Source organism: Apiotrichum porosum, assembly GCF_003942205.1.
Source record: "Apiotrichum porosum strain DSM 27194 chromosome Unknown scaffold_15, whole genome shotgun sequence".
Taxonomy (NCBI): Eukaryota; Fungi; Basidiomycota; class Tremellomycetes; order Trichosporonales; family Trichosporonaceae; genus Apiotrichum; species Apiotrichum porosum.
Genome location: NW_021167122.1, coordinates 359,566 through 377,682, shown reverse-complemented (window position 1 = coordinate 377,682; position 18,117 = coordinate 359,566). Strand labels below are relative to the sequence as shown.

General features: G+C 58.3%; 4 protein-coding genes and 1 non-coding gene across 5 annotated transcripts; 2 read left to right on the top strand and 3 right to left on the bottom strand.

Annotated features, from left to right (window-relative positions):
• Nucleotides 1-12: 12 nt before the first annotated feature.
• On the top strand, nucleotides 13-1,328 carry PPH3 (phosphoprotein phosphatase PP4 catalytic subunit; the record flags this gene model as incomplete). Its single annotated transcript, XM_028618907.1, has 9 exons — nucleotides 13-32; nucleotides 92-215; nucleotides 259-349; nucleotides 391-547; nucleotides 592-721; nucleotides 776-851; nucleotides 912-1,028; nucleotides 1,073-1,145; nucleotides 1,196-1,328. 9 exons carry the CDS (start codon nucleotides 13-15, stop codon nucleotides 1,326-1,328), a joined length of 921 nt encoding a protein of 306 aa, XP_028472795.1.
• Nucleotides 1,329-1,742: 414 nt separating this feature from the next.
• Nucleotides 1,743-5,977, bottom strand: EHS24_003208 (uncharacterized protein; the record flags this gene model as incomplete). Its single annotated transcript, XM_028618906.1, has 19 exons — nucleotides 1,743-2,241; nucleotides 2,289-2,416; nucleotides 2,456-2,521; nucleotides 2,560-2,624; nucleotides 2,665-2,681; nucleotides 2,729-2,826; nucleotides 2,862-2,888; nucleotides 2,924-3,068; nucleotides 3,108-3,204; nucleotides 3,247-3,381; nucleotides 3,419-3,740; nucleotides 3,789-4,029; nucleotides 4,073-4,161; nucleotides 4,201-5,126; nucleotides 5,174-5,204; nucleotides 5,243-5,431; nucleotides 5,477-5,620; nucleotides 5,666-5,773; nucleotides 5,861-5,977. 19 exons carry the CDS (start codon nucleotides 5,975-5,977, stop codon nucleotides 1,743-1,745), a joined length of 3,444 nt encoding a protein of 1,147 aa, XP_028472794.1.
• A 1,710-nt stretch (nucleotides 5,978-7,687) lies between these two features.
• EHS24_003207 (uncharacterized protein) lies at nucleotides 7,688-9,227 on the top strand (the record flags this gene model as incomplete). Its single annotated transcript, XM_028618905.1, has 4 exons — nucleotides 7,688-8,205; nucleotides 8,249-8,528; nucleotides 8,594-8,891; nucleotides 8,941-9,227. The coding sequence occupies 4 exons, from the start codon at nucleotides 7,688-7,690 to the stop codon at nucleotides 9,225-9,227; spliced, it is 1,383 nt and encodes a 460-aa protein (XP_028472793.1).
• Nucleotides 9,228-11,637: 2,410 nt separating this feature from the next.
• EHS24_003206 lies at nucleotides 11,638-11,723 on the bottom strand. The gene has a single exon. It is a non-coding gene; the product is annotated as a tRNA-Glu (tRNA).
• Nucleotides 11,724-13,249: 1,526 nt separating this feature from the next.
• On the bottom strand, nucleotides 13,250-14,694 carry GLN1 (glutamate--ammonia ligase; the record flags this gene model as incomplete). Its single annotated transcript, XM_028618904.1, has 4 exons — nucleotides 13,250-13,290; nucleotides 13,426-14,323; nucleotides 14,386-14,531; nucleotides 14,610-14,694. The coding sequence occupies 4 exons, from the start codon at nucleotides 14,692-14,694 to the stop codon at nucleotides 13,250-13,252; spliced, it is 1,170 nt and encodes a 389-aa protein (XP_028472792.1).
• Nucleotides 14,695-18,117: the final 3,423 nt, after the last annotated feature.

Here is an 18,117-nt window from a genome sequence, read left to right as displayed (position 1 = left end):
GCCTGAGCCATCATGTCGTCTGATCTTGACAAGTATGTGCCATCTGGAGCTCACCTCGGCATTTGGGGGCTATAACTAACACCAAACACAGGCAAATCGAACAGTTGAAGCGATGTGAAATCATCCCAGAGGCGGCAGTCAAGGAGCTCTGTCTCAAGGCCAAGGAGATTCTGATGGACGAAGGCAACATTCAATATGTCGACAGCCCCGTCACTGTGAGTCACTCGATCGGCCGAGGCACCGCGTCTGACACTCCAGATCTGTGGTGATATCCATGGTCAGTTCTTCGACCTCATGGAGCTCTTCAAGATTGGTGGCCAATGTCCAGAGACGAACTATATCTTCATGGGTGAGCACCTCCATTTCCTCAGCTGGGCTAACGGGTCACAGGCGACTTTGTGGACCGCGGCTTCTACTCTGTAGAGACCTTCCTCCTCCTCCTAATCCTCAAGGTTCGCTACCCGGACCGAATCACCCTTATCCGTGGCAACCACGAGTCGCGCCAGATCACCCAGGTGTACGGTTTCTACGACGAGTGTCAAAGAAAGTGAGTACGAGGTTTCCACAGCATGTCGCCTAACCTCGCTTCAGATACGGCAGCAGTAACGTGTGGCGCTACTGCACAGATGTGTTCGACTTTCTCTCGCTCGCGGCCATCGTTGACGGCCGGATATTGTGTGTCCATGGCGGCCTCAGCCCGCAGCTTGGACGTCTAGACCAGGTGAGGCCCAACACGCCTTGTGATGGCATTGCCGTGGGCTAACGCACTCTGCAGATCAGAGCAATTGACAGGAAACAAGAAGTGCCGCACGAGGGTGTCTTTTGTGATCTGCTGTGGTCAGATCCAGACGGTAGGTCTGAGCTGAAGTCCTCCTCTGTCTCTCCGTGGAAGCTCTGCTGACGCCTCGCAGACATCCAAGGCTGGGGAATGTCTCCTCGCGGCGCCGGCTTCCTGTTTGGCGGAGACGTGGTGGAAAGCTTCTGCCATACAAACGACATCGAGTTGATCGCGCGAGCACACCAGCTGGGTAAGTGTGGTCCCGAGAAACCGGCACACCACTGACGAGAACAGTCATGGAGGGCTACAAACTCATGTTTGGCCAGAAGATCGTGACCGTCTGGAGTGCGCCCAACTACTGTTATAGGTGAGTTGACAGGCCAGCCTTGGCAACATTCTCCCACTGACACTCTCCAGATGCGGCAATGTTGCCTCAATTCTCGAGCTGAACGAGGACTTGCGACAAGAATACAAGGTGTTTGAGGCAGCACAGCCAGACGTCAAGTCTGTGCCTCAGAAACGTCCCCACATGCTCGAATATTTCCTTTAGCACCAGCAGCAACGAATCTCCTCAAGTCTCCTGTCTCTCTCCTGCAAATCTCGTTTTTAAACGACCCATCCCTCCTGCGCATGGTGCGCAGCTGTGTTGTCGGCGGGTTTAGCCGTTACGTTGTCATCTCCTCTTGGCCGGCGCCGCCGATGTATACCCAACCCCTCACCTCGGCACTGGCTCTGATCTCCATCTCTCGCTCTCGCTCTCGTTCCACCGGCCAGCCCCCGGCGATACCCGAGACAGCCGCATCTCTGCATCCTGCATTACCGTGTAGAAGATCCAAGTGACATGCAAATCATAAAATTCTGTCTGTTGGTCGGTCACGTATGTGCATGCAGAGAAGGAATGTATGATACAGGCGGGAAGAGAATCACACAGCACGGTACTGTACAATTGATCGATATGTCGCGCTTAGTTTGCAACACGGACGTTGGGGAGGTCACACAGCGCTTCCCAAAACACCCAAGGGAAGGAGATGAACGGTGCTGGTCCAGGTCCAGACAGGTATGCCGACGACGCGCCGTCTGTAGCACCGTCGACCGTACTGCCGACGACGCTCCCCGTCTCGGTCGCGTCGTCAAGTGTCATCTCATCGAGCAGTTCCGAGAGGGGTTGGTTCTTTTTACGCAGATTGTCTCGGACGGCGTCGCGCACGCGGTCCACATAGGTGATCTGGTACGCTGCGATACCGTAAATCATCCTCGGGCTGAGGGGTCCCTTGAATGCGCGTTTCACGAGGAAGCGATCAGCGAGCTCGAGGACGTTGGAGACGAGCGTGCGATAGTTTTGGTCCACGGGCTCCTTGAGGTCAGCGTCGCGGCCGCGGCGGCGTTGCTCGTTCTTGAGGATGATGCCAGACACAACTTCGGCCTCGGTGATGCGGTACCGCCTCATGAGGCCCAGTACGCTGCTGTCATATTCCCTGGTATGTTAGTGGCGAAGTCACACTTAACCCACTCTTTGAGCTTGTACGCGTCCTCTAGAACCGAGGCGGGCAGGTCGTACCGCTCGAGACGCTTGTCCTCGCGATTTGCCGGCACGATCATGCGAATGTCGGTTGGGAAGAACAGAGGTTCGTCGCCCGCCTGCAAAGATTAGCTGTAAACAGGTGTCTGTCAACGTACAAGACGGAAGAGCTTGCCGAGGATCTTTTTGCTCTCGTAATTGCTCTTAGCGGTACCAAAGAGGGCCTGGAAGGTTCAGCTTTGCACATGGTCAGTGAACTCACCTTGCCCATGAAATCCGGCCACGTTTTAGGCCGCATCTCGTAGCCCAACTTGGCGGGCACGCCAGCTGTATTGTTAGGCTTTGTCCAGGTTCGTCGAGAACTCACTCTTGGGGAAATCGACACTGGAAAGTTAGCAGAGCACATGAGAGAGAACGGTAGCGAAACTCACGCAATGCTGGCCTGGTTAGCGAGCTGGAGGCAGATCGGAGATTGTGGCCCAATGCGGTCTGCGTGCGCCAGGTGGGCGTTGGACACTTGGCCAAGGATCTGAGGGTCAGAAAGAACGGCACAGTTCAACCCACATCGTTCTTGATGTAATCGACAAAGAACTGCGGGTTAGTGGAGTCATGATGTTATAACCCACCTCCTTGACGTTGTCCAGCGTGACGTGGTTGACCTTGAGTGTCGGTGGTGCGGTGTAGTCGGCAGGTTCCTCCTGAAAGTGGGGCAGGAGGCGGTCATCCCAAATGAGCGTATAGTCGTCGCCGTCGAGGTCACCGCCGGCGAGCCTAAAGTCAGCCAAGGTTGTCGAAACCCGTTGGGCTCACATGTTGGGAAGAGGCTTGCCCCGGCACGAAAAGACGATGACGTTCCGGAGGTGACGAAGGCGGGGGTGGTCCACAGCCTGAACAATGCGGACGTCGCCTGTCCTGTTAGTATCCGGCCCAGTCGAGCAATGCAACTCACCTGGATGGAGGGCAGGCGCCCGCATAACTGCACAGGCTCCGCGCACTACCACAGGTCCCTCGTCGGGCTCGACAGGGTTCTCGTATTGGCAAAACACCTGGCCCTCCTTCAGAACACCAAGCTCGTCCGCAATGCCTGCCTGTCAGCTTCGATTGCTACCTCGGCAGCTTACCGATGAGATAAACGCTCTTCTTAATCTCCAAGCGCGCCTTCCACTTGAGGTTGGCAAGCAACCTCGTCTCGAGAACCCTGCACGCGTCCTTGAACATCGGGTTGTGGTGGAACCCGGCAAGAGCAAGCTCCTTGATGGGGAACTCGGAGAGGCCAACGGCAGCGCGCAAGTCGCTTTCGGTCTGCAAACCCGCGGTGAAGCGCTGGGGGAGGCCACGAGTGCGAACAATGGCGTCGTGGAAGAGCTGTTCAAAGACGCGGTCGGGTACACCGAGGTGGCTGAGGAGAAGGATAAACTGGCGGTTGAGGAAAGCACGGTGAAACTGGGAGGTCTGGGTAGGTTAGCCGGAGACTGGTCGGCCGCAACCTACTCTGACAACGTTGAGACCCCTCTTCATGACGTCACGATTAGTCGGGAACTTGATCTGAGAGTCGCGGAAAGCAACGTCGTGAGAGCCGCAGAGGTCAGGCCAGACGCTGAGAACGCCTTTGATGCCACCACAACGGATTTGGATGGCGGAGGGGTATGCGTCCACTCCGTTGAAACCAAACGCCTTGGCCGCCTGACGTGCGACACGCACACCGCACAGACCAACACCGTCGGTGTAGCACCTGGAGGTTAGCTGGAAGATGATGTCGAAACGATCCGGCCTACACTTTTTGGTCACCATCAACGTAATAGCTGTCAGTCTTCTTGTTCCTAACGTTCGTCTGAATTGTGACTGCGCGGGTGGCCGAGAAGGGCTAATAGCGTCAGTTGCGTGTCACACTTTTTACGCTCACAATACCCATCCTTGCGGCATGCTTGGCCACAATCTTCTCGGTGATCTGCTCAAATCCAAGATTGCGACGAACGCTGTGGGTCGTAAAGTTGTCGTCCTCTGCGAGGAACCAGCACGAGTGCTCGCGCGCCGAACTCGAGCCGTATGCAAGGAACTTGTAGTGGCGTCCTGCGAGATTGAGGCCAGCATTGAGAGCGCGGCGGACACGTGCAATTGTGCCGTTGGCGGGACGCGCAGTGTCCGCGTCGAGGACGGTGACGTTGATCTGAATACGGTCGTCTTCGTCTGCAAACTGGACGCGAAGGAAGCGGTCGGTCTTGAGGGCGTTTGAGCGCAACGCGTCGTTGGAAGTCTCCGACTCTGGGGGGAAGAGACAGACGCGGGTCGGTGTCACGAGGCACTTGTATACCATGACCTGGTGTTCGTCGCCGCGGAGACGACGTTTTCGCAGCTGTTTGGTGCGGACGAAGACAATGTGGGACAATTTTTGGATACGCTCCTCGTTGAAGAGTGCAGTGAGGACGCGTTCCTTCAAATCGAGGGCAGCTTCATTGGTACCACAGTTCTTGTCCAGCAAGTGCGTGAGCTCGGGGATCTCGGACGGGACGATAATGCCGTGCGAGACAAGTCCCTCAACAAGGTAGCGGATGCGGAAAGGGAGACGGGCGAGGAGAGTGTTTGGGTCGATGTGTATCATCTTCTCGGGGGGGACAACACGGACCTTGCGTGACATTGGCGCCAGCAAGTCGAGACCGTCCTTTTTGCCCTCGATGTCGAGGTTGAGGATCTTTTCGCGGAACCGATGTCTCCCTTCAGCGTCGAGCATAAAGCTGAATTCCCATGTGAGCCAGGCGTTTACCTTGACGGTATACGGGTCATCGGACAGAACTTCAAGCGGTCCAGCGTGGCCCTCGTGGATGATGTAGCCTGAGCAGGTCAGAGCTGTACTATTTGCGTGCGGTGGTGCAACTGACCCTTCGCCTTCATCTCATCTACTGAACGGCCCTGGTTGTCAGCTAGTGGACAGATACGACCAAGCTCACCGCTGTCGACTCTCCTGGACCAACGCTAAAGACAAAGTCACGCTCGGTTGCGCGGCGCATCAGACGCTCGCCAGGAATATTGGTGTAAAAGCGCGCCGGCCTTCGGGCCGTGACTGTCAGAGTGACGCGCCTGAGGTCGCCGTCCACTGCTTGGGAGCGGATCACACGTACACCACCGTTAACAATGTCCTAAGAGGGGCGTGTAAGCTGATGACAGTCACAGGCTTTGCTTACTTCGAATGGAATCTCCATCTCGAGCGGCAGGAACGCCGGCGGAGTGGTGGAGAACTCGGTTGGGATGAGGTAGACGTAGATCCACCGACGGTCAGTGTTGAACGAGAGGCGTGAATGCGTCTCGTCGGCGCCTGATCCAAAGCCCTGTGGTGTCAGCTTGGTGCGTGGTTAGGAGTGGGGATAGCTCACCTTCATAAACTTGACTGCTCGCGACTCGGAGCGCGTCGAGCCCAGGGCAAAGGACGAGATGGGGAAGGACTGTTCCAAGTCTGAGTCATCGTCCATATTCTTGTTTCCCTAGAACCTGTCAGTAAAAGGTGCCATTAGGATCACGCAGCCCGACAACTTGGACCTCGAACCAACGAGAGAGGTCCTTCAACTCACGCGACGGAACTGGTATGCCAACCGTGTCCGATCAGAATGCTGAGGCTCGTGCGGTTGTCGTTCTTTCTGTGCCTGTTGTGGGGAGCCCCTCTGAGGGGGACCTCTTCGGGGTGCCATGGTGTTGGAGTCGTCGCTGAGGGTGGTTGGTCCAGGATCAGAGTGACCAAGGGGAGGAAAAGGTCAAAAGAGTTGGCCAGCGACGACAACAAACGGCGAGGAATCTCAGGCACGGGTTCGAGGTGGAGGTCTGGATCCTGGTAGCGGAGTGGCGACAGGAAGTGGGCGCGTCGATGGAAACGATAGTGAACAGAAGTGGTAGACGATGGAAAGGAGGGCCAAAGGTGAGTGGAGATGTGAACCGTGTTGAATGTGTCGAGGGCACAACGCGACGCTTTGGCTGTGCCAAATGTGCGGAAGTGCGACTGGCGAGGTTTCATGTTGAGGAGGATCGATCAGACGAACGGCGGGGCCAGACTCGGTCAGCGATCAGCGATCAGTGCGGTCAGCGTATCAGTGCGTGAGATATCAGTTTGAGAGGAGTCACAGCAGAACTGCTTCAACCCACCTGGTGAGAGACACCGGGGTAAGGAGGGGCAACAGTGGTGCAGTGGTGAACTGCGAGAGCCCATTAAGCACATGGTCTTCGATTCTCTTCCAGCTGGATGAAGACGCGGAAGTCCAACAACGTGTGGCCCCCCAAGCCGAAGGCATATACAAGGTGGCGAAGAAGCGAGTCAGGCGCTAGGCGTCGAGACTTCACGACCCCCCACAGGAATTGGTAACCGTGGGATCGATAGTTTGAATAGTGTCGTTACGGCTTGCCACGTTGTCACAAATCACAGATCCACACCGCGCACGGCGGCACAACGTCGCATCCGTGTGCGCGCTGCCCAGCGTGTGCCACCAGGCGGGCATTCCAGCGGACGGTCGATAAATCCCGCGCTAATCGGGAGGCATCTCTGTGGTTGCAGTCCCGAGACAGCGGGCGATGTGAGTTCCCGATGAAAGCAAAGTGGGAAAAGAGATGGGCTGGAATCGCATCTGTCGCGCCAAGTGTCGGCAATCAGCACCTCGATACCTCACATGACTCATACGTCCAGCGTTCAGGCTCAACTGCCAGTCAGTCGCCGATCTCTGGGACCGGAGTGGTGCCCTGCACGCCCTGTCTGCTGGAGGTGATGTATGCCTAGGATTTCCGTCACGGGTTGTTGGTTGCTGGATCCCGAGTTCCGCCTGCCTCCATTTTTGGTCGCTTTTCGGCCATTTTTCAAAGCCATTTTCGTGCACTTTTACCCAACTGCACGTCTCCTCTATCCCTCAACCCTTCTACTATCATAATACACCACTGAATGTAGTTCTTCCCACTACGAGTTTACTGAGGACGTGGTGGGTGGCGCAGCGACGAGCCATGGCAACTCGAGCGAGAACGGGCGGACGGACGGCCGGATGTGAGAACTGGACTGTACGAAGCGCAAATCCCGGCTCATCGCCCAAGCTCCACCGTACGCCTCGTGTTTCCGTGGCAGCTTCCGTCTCCCTTGGCCACCCCGCCCTTGCGAGCACCGCCCCATAGGTGTGCCAGTCATCCCTCTGTGTCCAGCCTCGCCCCCCGTTGCGTGGTCTTCGTGGTCACCTGCCTCTTGCCGGTCCAGTTGGTGGCCGGCGGGCTGCTGGTGGACGACCCGTGGATACTTAAGAGCAGCCAGCGGGTGAGAGAGAACGTCAGCTTCCCCCACTTCTTTCCATTTCTCACCGCTTTCTCACCACTGCACCGTAGACCTTTCTTTCTTCCGTAGCACTCCACCCGCCACTCTCACACTGCCGACCATGTCTGACGACGACACAGTCAACCACTTCCTCCCTCCCTATCCCGACATTTCTTCACTCTCCCCCATCCCCCTCCCCGTCTACGACGACACCCCCGTCGCATTCCCTCACTACACCAGTCTCCCCGCCAACCTGAACACAGCCCGTCGCCAATGGGCTGCCCTCCTTCCTTCCATCGTGGCCACAACGCCAAAACTCCTCATGTCTGTTGTGCGTGACCAAGCGATTGTCGAGCTCCGCAATGGGGCCGACAATGACAACGCTGATGACTTGGTCGAGAGGGTGGTGGCCGACCGTGCCGCCGTCCTCGAGACCATTGTCTCGGTCGCCCGTGTTTTCCTCGTCCGCAAGGGCGATGGCGGCATGGGTGGTGTCCACCCCGGCGACATCCTTTGGAACCGCCGTCTCCTCGTGGAGCTCTTCGCCGACCACGACGAGGAGTTCTATTCCGCCACCAGGGTCCTCCTTTCTCGTGTCTGGGACGAGACCTGCGGCCTTAGCCTCCCCGACGCCTTCATGTGAGTTGACAACCCAATTCCAAACTGACTCTCTCTCTCTCAGCGAACTCATCAAGCGCTCTTCCCTCGCCACCTTTCTCCTCAATAACAACATCACCATCTCCACCTGCGCCCCCACCCTCCGCATCCTCTCGAAGTTTGACGCCCTTCTCTCCCTTCCCACTGCCAGTCCCGTCCTGGACTCCGTCATCACCCACGGTGTCACGGTGGCCCTCTCCTCGGGAAACCTCATGATCGACCACGACACCAAGTGGCAGCTCAACCCCATCCCCGCCCCCCTCAACGCCAAGATCCTCCAGGCTCTCCGCAAGGACGGCGACGAGGTAAGCATCTCTTTGTTTCTATTAGTCAACTCTACCACTTGAACGTTGTAACTGACTGCCTGTAGACGTTCGAGGGCACGAGGAGTAGCAACAACAACCAGTGGCGCGATGCTGTCATCTACATCCTCGCCAAGGCCCACCACATGCAAACTCAGCCTGGCTTCGTGAAGCCCGCGAAGGTAGGTTCATACCCACTGTGCTCAGCTGATCCTCAGATCGGGTCCGAGCTCTTCACTCTGAAGACTCGCCCCCACTCTGCCCCCCCACTCGGCTACCGCCGTACTCCCTTCGGCCACAGCCGCACCAAGAACTCCGCCCTCGGCTCCTCGGTGTCCACCCTCCTCAACAACGCCGACACTGCTGGTAGGTTCATCTGCCCCATTCTCTCTTGTTACAAACACTCACCTCGTAGGTCTTGTCTCAAGCCAGCGCCACACCCGTGCCGCCGCGAACCCCGCGGCCGGCTCCACCAAGGTGACTGGCGAATACAAAGGCAAGGGCATTGTGGGAAACCGTTCAAAGTCCCGCAAACTGGCCCGTGAACTTAAGTCCGAGACTAAAACGACTCGCGACAAAGTCATCAAAGCCCAGGCCACCGCGCCAAGGTGTCCGACACCCCTTAGTACTTTCCGTAGTAGCAGTTACTTTAAGTATCGAGTGATATGTGAACATCTGTGCATAGCCGCCGCTGCATATTGAGGACTGTGGGAATGGGCCATTCAGATCAACGGGTTCCATGAGGACACGCACCACCCGGAATCTAACGGTTGTACCGTCGTTCGTGTGGGGAGGGAATTCTTGGATGTCAGAGGCTAGAGGCCACGAGACCAGAGAGCAGATGGACAAAGGCCTGAGGAATGGGGCAAGAGCCGAGAGTGATCTGTCAACCCAACGCGCTCCAGTGGCCAGTGCATTGGGACCCACGGTACCACAGTTGTATGTACAGTGGCCGCGTGGCAATCCTCAATTTTAGTCCCGTTTTGACCATTTTTCGACAGATTTGCCTGCACGTTACGCCACCGTAACACCTCTCCAAGCTCGTTTCGCCACAGTTGAACTGAACAACTACATTGCAACCATGCCATTGTGAAACACAGTGGTAATGCACGATGAGATAGAAGGAGAAGGCCACACGACCGGCGGTCTGCACCAATCCTCCAAACGAGCGACACGCGACCCCAATGGCCCTCAATGTCATCAACGTCGCTGCCTCGGGTCTGGTGGCGTCGTCCCACGTTGTCGTGGACATTCCTCGTGGCGATGCTGACGGGTCAGTCTGCTGACAGGCCAGTCACCAGGGGAATACAACAGACAAAAGGTGCCGCCAGATCTCGTACCGATAAGAGAGGGGTCATCGTGCTCGCTGAGTAGTAGCTCGGGACGGGATGCACTGTATCAGTGCCTCAGTGGATCGCACAACCACAGGACCGCAGGATCGTCACATGGTGCGCTGATACTCGACGGATACACTTATAAAAGGTGCCGTCGTATCCCGTCACGGCCAAGGAGAGGAGTGGCAGCGGTTCCACCGTGCCCGGGACGATAGAAAGGTGCCGTGTTATCCCGTACCGTAGTGCAGCGGGAATCTGTTTCTGCAGTACATAGGTCTGAACGGGACACATCGTATCGACGGAATCACTTGCTCGCTAGATCGCCTGGTGTACTGTTTTACTGGCGTGTGGTTGTGCCCTCTGAACCTCTGAGCGTCTGAGCCTCCGACCTGCGCCGGCACCACCTCTGTGGAGTTGCTCCGCAATAAACGCCACCGGCCACCGGTCGATTCGATCTCATCCACGCATCGGTGACCTGGCCCGCACCCACCTTACTCTTCAAGTCTGACATGGCCCAAGCTCCTCTCCTCTCTCTCGAGCCATGTCCTGCTGTGGATCACCGAGCCCGGACCGGCGCGTGTAAGGGAAGAACGGGTCTGGCTGAGTAAGGGCTGGCGTGGAAGGACGAACACCGCGGGCCCTTGTAGGTCGGGGAATGGTGAGACACACCTGCATATGCGTCACGTCTTGTATGCGCGGGCGTCTGTGATGGCTCTGCTGTGCATGGCTTCCCAGTAGGAGGTGGGACGGAGAGCAGGGCACACTGCGCCATTGCACTCACTCCTCGACGATCGACGACCTGGTCGTCCAAACCGGAGGTCGCAGATGCCACTGACCGGCGAGTTGTGAACAGTCAACTTTTACCACACGTCTTCGAAAAAAACAACGTCTTCGAAATCAACATCTTCGAAATCAACACCCAGGTTAACCAGGGTACTAGGGTGTACTCTACGCACATCTGGCAGAAACGGCGCCACCTCGCCCCTCATCCCCTCTCGTGCCCCCAAGTCCGTCGGCCTTCGGGAAACCGCAAGTGCCACCTGCCGCAGGCAATACCTCGGCCATGTATGTACTAGCAGGCATAACAACTGCACGCATGGTCTCGTTACGACCTTCGTTCTTGCTCTCAAATATCCTCAAATTTACTCCTTGATTAGCCATCCTTACGCCTCCCCCCTTCCTGGCAGGAAAAATCCCTTCGTTTTCCTGCAACTTGGGTGCGAGGGAGTTGAGGGTAAGGTGACAATCTCAGGGACGCGCACGAGAAGGAACAACTCTTGTGCGCGCGCCCGAGTCCCGCGGCATGGATATCCGAGAACTAGTGCACAACACGGTCGACGCGCAGTTTTGGAACCAGAGACCACACACAGGCCACGGCCACCGCGGCGGCCCGTTCCGACCGCTATACGCGTACGACGAAAGACCACAGAGGGCACAGAAGGAAGGAGGCAAAGTGGTGCGCCGGGGCGTGGCTTGGCGTGCGCGGTAAGCGAGTGGCAAATTTACGTTTTTGGTGGCGCCTACCTGGCGTCATGAGATCTCGGCCGACTGGTGAATGTTTTTGTGACCGTTGTGGTGCTGTGGGTGGCAAACACATGCGCCCAGAGAGACCAATGCAGTCATGCGGTGTCACAAGGACAGCCCTAGGCGACGACCACAGCCTAGGAGGGGAGGTCACAGGATGTCAAGCACAGTCAATGTACAAATCAATGTCTGACCTTCCTTCGCGCCCCTGCCCAGCCAGTTTGGTCGTGAGTGGACACGGCGCAAAAAGATTTTTCTCCGCCAGGGAGTTGAACCCTGCTCTACCGCGATGAAACTCTCTACTGAGAGGCGGTTATACTAACCGATATACTAGCGAAGATGATTTATACTAACACTTCGGGCAATCTGCCGCGATCCTTCATTTGCTTCCGTTTCACGAAATGTGGCACCGGCGCTCATTTTCGCCTTCTTGTCCACCCCGCCTTCCTCCTCTGTCATCCACCGCCGTGCAGCTCTACGCTTCTTTTCTCCTCCGGAGAATGACTTCTCGGCGAGGCATACCCCTCCTGTGAATTACCCGATTTTTTCCAGTCCAAAGTTCCACCCGTGGCTACATTTCCACCGGGACCGGAGGTGAGACCGGCCTCTGGCGCGTTTCCAAGTGGCCACACCACACCCCCAGCTTTTGGTGTCACCAAACGTCCGCGACACTGGGCCCCCGGGCCTGCCAGGCTGCGAAACATGCCTGGGCATGAGACACGAGTCGTGTTTTGGGCGGCGACCACCGCACAGCACCACTGCTAAACCCCGCGAGCGCGCCGTTCTCACCTCGCACGCGCGACTTGCCCGCACCCATCCAAGTCCGAGACGATCGGATCAGCGCCAGGACCCCACGCGCCGATAACGCATAGAGCCGAAACGAGTCGGCATACCATCTCCACAGATCCACACAACGCACGTTGGCGCGCTCCCACTACTACTGCCACACACCGGCGGTGCCAAGGATAGAACCATGGAATCGTGTCCTGGCCCGAAGCGTGAATGCGGGCGGGCGAGCAACTGCGGCGCCCGTGGCTCGCCGCCACCGCCCGTCACGCGGCACGGGCACGCGTGAGCGCGAGTGTGAGCGTGTAGTGATGCGCCACGACTCCAGTACGCGCTGGGTGCGGGGCGTGGGTGAGGGTTGACCTATGCGTGCGGGCCGGATTGGCCCGGCCAGCACGGGGTATGGTGGTGCAAAGGCGAGGGCGGTGGGCCTGTGCGGAGAGCATGCCACCCCTGCTGGGAAGCAAGGCTCGACGAAGCGCTGTCTGCCTGATCTCTATTGTCTAACTGTCCTATGCATCCCATACGCTCATGCATGTACTCGTCGGCGACGATCTGGTGCGACGCGACGAGGATAAGTGTTGAGTGAGGGGACGGTTGCGGGGAGATTTCGCGGCGCTCGCTATCTATTGATTGAGATCAATGGCGTCGTTGCGCGGCTCACTATCTCGGGGCCAGGCGACGTCACTGATAACAGAGGTCACGGGGGCCGAGGTCGAGGTCTGTGTTCAGGAGGAGCGAGGCCATGTTTTGTGGGGTCAGTTGGGGGATCTACGCGTCCAGTGCGACTGGCGACGTGAGGGTGAGGACGGATGGCGTGAATGTGGCACACTGGTGCCCATCACCACCAGACCGTTCAATCCGCCGCCCACACCAACAAACACGCTGGAGGACCGTAGCAGACGACACTATGAGGTACTCCTGCATCCGCAGAACAAGATCAGTCAGTATGCACATGGGACGACAGAAAGGGGCAATGGGCCGCCGAAACTCGAATCTCTCTGTAACGGGTGCATCCATCGACTAAAACGCCTCTCCAACTCGCCCGACGACCTCTACCTCTTAAACCTGGCGTAACTACTATGCGTTGAGAATTGTAGTCTCGACCAGGATGCTCGTAACTGCGTTTCGTTAGCGTCCAGTGACTTTTCTGAGGTCTGGGGATGCATGGGAAGGTGTTGGAAGGTGTTGAAAGAGGAGGAGGAAGTGTAGGAAGGTCGACGGAAGTATTTTCCGGCATGGTGGTGAAGTGCCACACTCGCCGATCGTTGGGCGCAGGGGCAGTGGGAGGAGGGTGTGGATGGGGTAGATGAGGTCGAGGGGTAGAGAAGCATAGGATTGAGTACTCACCGCGGTAGGGGTCAATGTTGGAAGCGGGGCGACGGTCCTCGAGGTAGCCGTAGCCCTGGCACCGACGTGGCGGGGGATACGGATGGAGGCACCGCGGTTGGCGACACCGGCGGAGAAGGTGTGCATCGAGGCGGTCTCGTGGTGGCCAGTGAGACGCTGGTCGTTGTCCTCGCCGTAGACGGTCATGTGCTCGAGGTGACGCTTCTCAAGCTTCTTGATGGCGTCCTCGATGGCGGCCATACCCTTGCCGGGCGTGCGCATGGCCTTGGTCGAGAAGTTCGAGTGGCAGCCGGCACCGTTCCAGTCGCCCTTGAGGGGCTTGGGGTGGAACGAGGGGCGGATACCCCACTCCTCACCGATACGGAGGAGGAGGAAACGGGCCATCCAGAGGTGGTCACCGAGCTCGATACCCTCACAAGGGCCGACCTGGAACTCCCACTGCGAAGGCATGACCTCGGCGTTGATGCCCGAGATCTTGACACCGGCGTAGAGACAGGCGCGGTAGTGGGCCTCGATGAAGTCACGGGCAAAGACCTTGCCGGCACCGACACCACAGTAGTAGGGGCCCTGGGGACCGGGGAAACCGTTCTTGGGCCAGCCGTAGACCTGGCCGTCGTAGTCGAAGAGAGTGTACTCCTGCTCGAGACCGAACCAGGGCTCAGTCTCCTTGGCAGCGTCCATGACCTTCTTGGCGTGGGCGCGGTGGTTGGACTTGTTGGGGGTGCCGTCGTTGTCGTAGCACTCGCAAAGAACAAGAATGTTGGCACCGCCACGGAAGGGGTCCTTGAAGATGGCGACAGGGCGCTGGGGAACAAGTTTAGCCGACGGAACGTGGGGGGCGCCAGCCAGCCATCAAAACTACTTACGAGGAAGACATCCGAGTTGTCACCGGGGGCCTGGTTGGTGGAGGAACCGTCAAAGTTCCACTCGCGGAGGTCGGCGACCGACTTGGGGGCCTCGTCGAGGGTCATGGTCTTGCAGCGGAGACCTCCGTCACCGTCAACCCAGACGTCTGGTGGGAGTGTCAGCATGTGCGGTTGGGTCGCGTGATTGGGGCCTTGGGGGGGCGGCCCCAACAAGAACAACTTACACTCAGCCTGAACCTGCGAGCCCTGGTCGAGGGCCATGTAGGGGGCGAGGAGGTCAACGCGCTTGGTGGCGATGATGTTCGACATGATGGATGTCTAGTTGGGGGGCTGTTGGGTGTGGAAAGAAAGAGGAGGAAAGATATGTAATATAAACGGCGGTGCAGGGTGGCGCGGAGAGTTATGGGGGGGGGGAGGGGGCAGAAGGGGGGGCGGTACGAGTCGGTTGATGCAGGGAATTGGCCAATGATAAGGGCCCACGGGTGGGTGGGAAGCGGAGTCGAATGTGTGCAGGCAGGCGGGCAAGTTCACAGGTCGCACGACAAGAGGGATGTGCCGTGAACGATGCGTGATGTTGTATGCACGGGACAGATGTGGCGGCGGGTGTGGCAATGGGAAGGAAGCCAGCGTTGGGAGAGGAAGAAGGGGGCGCAAAGGTGGTTGAAAGAACGAAAAAAAGGGAGAACAAGTGTGAGCGGCGCGTCCGCCAAACGGGGGGGGAGGGGGGGCAAATGGCTCCACAGTTTGTGTGCGCCCACTTTTGGGTGGTGACTCACGGAGAGGGGGGTAGAGAAAAAAGGAAAGAGAGTGCTTGAAAAGCAGTGAGAAGGAGGGGTCTGGTGGAGACCTGGGGTTTATGTGTTTAAATAAAAGAGGAGAGGGGGAGGAGGATGGAGGAGGAGGAGGATGTACTGGAGGATCCAGACGTGGGGGTGTGGGGTGAGAGAGGGAGGAGGAGGTTGGGAGACACAAGCGGCGCAGCGAGGCTGTCGTCGTCTTATCGGCCCAGCAGCAGGAGGAGGCGTTTGGCGCTTGGTGGGCGATACTTCCGTCGTGGCGGGCGGGTGGATGCTGTCTGGGAGCTTTTGCCCCTTTGGGGGAGGCCAGCCGGGCACCCGAAGGGGGAGAGGGCAGGCAAAGCACAATAAAGGGTCCACAGGGGAGGGAAGCAGAGGGGGCCAGGACGCGAGCGAGACAACAACAGGAGGGCCGCAGAGGGCACGACAACCTCGTTTTCCAGCCAATGGGCGGGTCTCACTGCCCGCGGCACAGCCCATTGGTCCAGCAGCCGCTCACTGCATGCCAGGCAGCAAAGGCCAGCGCATTCACCCGGGCTCCATTGAAATCCCCATATTCAACAGACGTCATGCATCGCTGTCTAACGCCGCGGGGGAGACGCAGCGCTGTCGGTGGCGGTGGTGCCACAACAGCAACGGACGCATCAAGACGTTACAGGCTGGTGATCGGCACAGTTCGCTGGCTGCTGCGCCCCGTACAAGCCGGCGTTGTTGGGTGCACTGGAAAACCCATCATACGGCGGCAACATGGGTGGCAAAAAGCTGGAGTCGATGGATCGATGGATGCATGCATGCATGCACACATCCGTGCCCAATGCATCCCCACGGCCTGCCCGACCGCGTTCCCCCAGCCCACGCACTATGTGTGAGACAGGCGCGGAGCCAGAGATCCAGCGAGGGCCTGTCGGGCCCACCGCACCGATCCGGATCGGTCCTGCCTCTCACGGCCACACCGCATAAAGCGGGGAATGTGGGGGAGAGATACAACAGAGGTACAGAGAGAGCGACACAAGAGGCGGGTTACGGACAGTTCGGGTCCTCCCTCTCAACACACTGCGTTTCGGCAAAGCACTCACCCGAATTGCACCTAACAGTGGTTGTCTTGTCTGGCCTCTGGCCGCTAGCCTCGTTTCCCAACACGCATCGGTCGTGCAAACCGTGTTTTTCCCAGCCGGAACTGCACACTCCCCCCCGGGCTTGCCCGACTGCCCGTCCCGAGAAGCAACAGGTCTGTCGACAACTCCTGCCCCAACCAATGGCGTTGTCGGTGCGTATCGCTCGTGTGCGTGCATACTCTGTTGTCCTCGGTTGAGATCACAAACGATGGGACAAGGGTGGTGTGGTGCGCCGAAAGGAGGCGAGAAGAGGCGGCGCCAGAAGCGTTTGGGTGCAGCGCAAGGTGCGGTGGCGCACCTGCTGCGTGCGGGAACGGCCTATCTCTGGCCTGTCCTTGGCCGCCCGTTCCTCAGCAACGGTATCGCCCTTTCCTGACTGGTGGTACAACGAGCTTGGAACGCTGCACCAGAGCGATCAGCAGCGCTGGTGGGAGGTTCTCCGCAGCGCAGCAGCCAACAGGTCTGTGGAGGGAGAGGAGCAGAGCAGAGCAGGCTCCAGCCAATCATTCCAGGCGGACACATCAGCTCGACTTGCCCACCTCGTTACACACTCCCACCGGTGATGCAATATCGATTGTGCGGCTGCACTCGTCTCGTGATGGTTGATTGTTCATCGTGGATCACGCCGCACACGACTCCGCACTGCCACTCCTGGCTCGCCCTGTTCAGCGACGACCAGTCAGAGTATGCCACATTAAACTGTCGTTAACAGCGAGCCACGATGTGCAGCGCGCAGCGCAGCTCTATCGCTATCTCGCGCCACGCCTTGGCGACGAGACAAGCCGTCGACGAGTGATTGGCTGCGGAGGTCTGCCATTTCCCGACCCCACGCAAGAGACACAAGTTGTGGGGCCGCGACAGCACGGCTTGGGGGCCCGTACTGTAGATACGCGAAATGCCTCGGTTCTGGCTGGACAGCGAGTGCACGAGTCCTGCGGCCCGCTACGCAGGCGGATTGTGTCGTGGTCGTGGAGGACGGGCAGCGCTCGAGGCAAGACTCGTGCGCCGACAAGTGTGTGTCTGATAGAGGAGCTCAACCGACGTCCTCTCCCCCTATCCAGCCACCTGTCCTGTTCACACACCGTGCACAATGGAGCGCTGCTGCAATCACACGGTGCCCTGCGGAGGGACGCGTCGAGTCCAAGTACGCGACGCGGATACCTGGCGCGTGTGGCGGCATGAGCAGCGACGTAGGTGGCCAGTGGGCAGCGCGCAGGGCTCACACACGTGTGGCTCGTTGAGGATCGCCCGTTGTGGCGGCGATCGTGGCTTGGGTGTGGCCATGATAAGTGATTGTACGTCATACCCATACCTCACTGGATGAGGAGGGCGACACGTCTATCTTCGATATCGGTCCTAGATATCAACACGACACGAACGTGACGGCCGGCCGGATCACACCCCACCCTGTATACTCTATTCTTGACACATCCTCAGCGCTCACCGTCTTGCAACCGTCATACACTGCGTGGAGACCAGACACCGCCATATGCAGCAACGTGCTCCTTCAGCACCTGTCGTGAGGGGAGCACAGCTGCAGTGGAATAGCTGGTCGACAGCCAAGTGTGGATCAAAGATGCGCCGCCAGAGCATCGGTTAGTCGATGTTGGCATTTGCTGGGTGTACCATACGCTGTTCACCCTCTCATACTGCTGTACTGACCGTAAGTACATATATACTCCTTCGCTGTTAACGGCTCTTGCTGACTGTGCCGATGAAGAGTGACGGGTGCGGTCATGGTCCCATGGCTAGTGACAGTGTCTGACGTTGCCCCCTGTTTGTCCCTCCTCTCCACCACTGGCTCCACCACAACTCAAATG